Below are 1,793 nucleotides of genomic sequence, written 5' to 3'. Positions count from 1 at the left end.
TCTTTATGTTCTTTAAGCTGCTCTCATAACACTTCTGAGCATCTTTCTAGTTGGACCTTATTGTAATCACATTTCCCTCAACAGATGGTAACTTCATTCTCATATGCTTCGTAGAAGTTACCGCTCCTAACTTGTTTAGCGAGGGTCTCCCTAACAACGGGTTATAAGCAGAGGGAGTATTAACCACAATATACCTGATGACGATAATCATGGCAGCTTCCTCATCTGAAAAAGTCATCCTTAAATCAATGTAGCCTCGAACCTCCATTTAGTCCCTTGCAAAACCAACTAGGCATCCGTCATGCGGCCTCATTTGATCGGGGGATAGCCGCAAGTTGAAAAATGTGGACCAGAACAGTACATCAGTCGAACTCCCTTGGTCAATAAGAGCCCGATGCACCGTTTTCCCTACCATAACAACAGATATCACTATTAGATCGTTGTCGTGAGGAACCACACCTACCAAGTCTGCCTTCGTGAAATAAAGGTCTGGATCTGGCATGTCATCGTGACATTTTGCCTCTAGTGACATCACTGTGCTTGTGTATCTTTTGTGTTTGGTAGTCGTGCTACCTACTCCAGAAAACCCACCCGAGATCGTATTTAACTCGGTATGCACGGGGACCTTGTGCGCCTGGTCCCTTAAAACAACTTCCTCATGTGGTTCTCCTTGGTCGACTTCGAGATACTCTTTCAAGAAACCTTCCTTCAAAAGCTCGATCAACTGGTAGCCTAAAGCCATGCCCCTCTCAATACCATGCCTGAATCCCTTGTGGAATTTGCACCAGATATCCTTTCTTCCTCCCAAATTTCTGTCAGCCTTTTGGGGCAATCTCAGCTTTTCAGCAACCAGAGGTATACCTATCAGCTCCTTGTACGATATGCGGAACTTGGGACGGACTTCCTCCTCTTTGCCTCTTTCCTTGAATTCCCCTTTCCTGTAAGGGTGATGTCTGGCTTTTTCCTTCTTGCCTGTAGAGGTCTCATTAACCCTCATAGGCCGAGACGCTTTGCTGACTTCCTTCGGTTTAGCCAGCGGGGAATGCGAACCGTTGTTTGAAGCTACTACTGCTTCTTCGGCATTAATGTGGGTGATCGCTCCTCGTCTGATTTCGGAAAAAGATTATGCAGGGCTTCTGATAAGGGAATTGCAAAACGGTTCTAGAGCGACCCCTTTGCTCAAAGGCGGACACTATAACGTTCTCATCATGAGTTCGGAGTTTCACAGTGAGGGCCCAAAATCGGTTCAGATAATCCTTCTATGTCTCCCCTTCCCTCTGGCGCACATTGAAGAGATCGTATAAGAATGGGAGCTTGACCCGGTTGGCATAAAACTGCTCTCATAACAATTTGGTGAATTGTGCAAAAGAGGTAATGTGGCCATCTGGGAGTCCACTGAACGATTGTATTGTCGTGCCTGTGAAGGTGTCCATGAACATCTTGCACCGTATTGCATCTGAACCACCCGAGATAATCATCTAGGTATTAAACACAGTGAGGTGACTTTAAGGGTCTTCTACCCTTGTGAAAGTAATCTTGGGTGCCACCTGGCTCATCCATAATAACTCGTGCGAAAGGCTCGAGGCAGTCTCTTTCTGGCGAATTTGACTCTCGTTCTCTCGGGATACGTCGGTCTCTACGCAAATCCTCGTTGGTTTTGCGTAATTCGTCTCGTAATCTCTCTTGCTCCTGTCTGGACTGCTCGTTGGCTTCTTGGAGATTCCTGATAGTCTCCATAAGCTGCTGCAATGTGGGAGTCTCACCTTCTTCTTGTCCCAATGGCACTTGCCTCG

The 1,793-nt window shown here is 46.6% G+C and overlaps 1 protein-coding gene across 1 annotated transcript; it reads right to left on the bottom strand.

Annotated features, from left to right (window-relative positions):
• Positions 1 to 268: 268 nt before the first annotated feature.
• Positions 269 to 997, bottom strand: LOC137833922 (uncharacterized). Its single transcript, XM_068641992.1, has one exon. It carries the CDS (start codon positions 995 to 997, stop codon positions 269 to 271), a length of 729 nt encoding a protein of 242 aa, XP_068498093.1.
• Positions 998 to 1,793: the final 796 nt, after the last annotated feature.

The sequence above is a fragment of the Phaseolus vulgaris genome, chromosome 5, assembly GCF_000499845.2.
Source record: "Phaseolus vulgaris cultivar G19833 chromosome 5, P. vulgaris v2.0, whole genome shotgun sequence".
Classification (NCBI taxonomy): domain Eukaryota; kingdom Viridiplantae; phylum Streptophyta; class Magnoliopsida; order Fabales; family Fabaceae; genus Phaseolus; species Phaseolus vulgaris.
This window is presented reverse-complemented; position numbering and strand designations above follow the sequence as displayed.

Bases quoted from the DNA above. Each gene is read 5' to 3' on its own strand.
- LOC137833922 (XM_068641992.1), bottom strand. From the start codon at position 997: ATGAGGGTTAATGAGACCTCTACAGGCAAGAAGGAAAAAGCCAGACAT.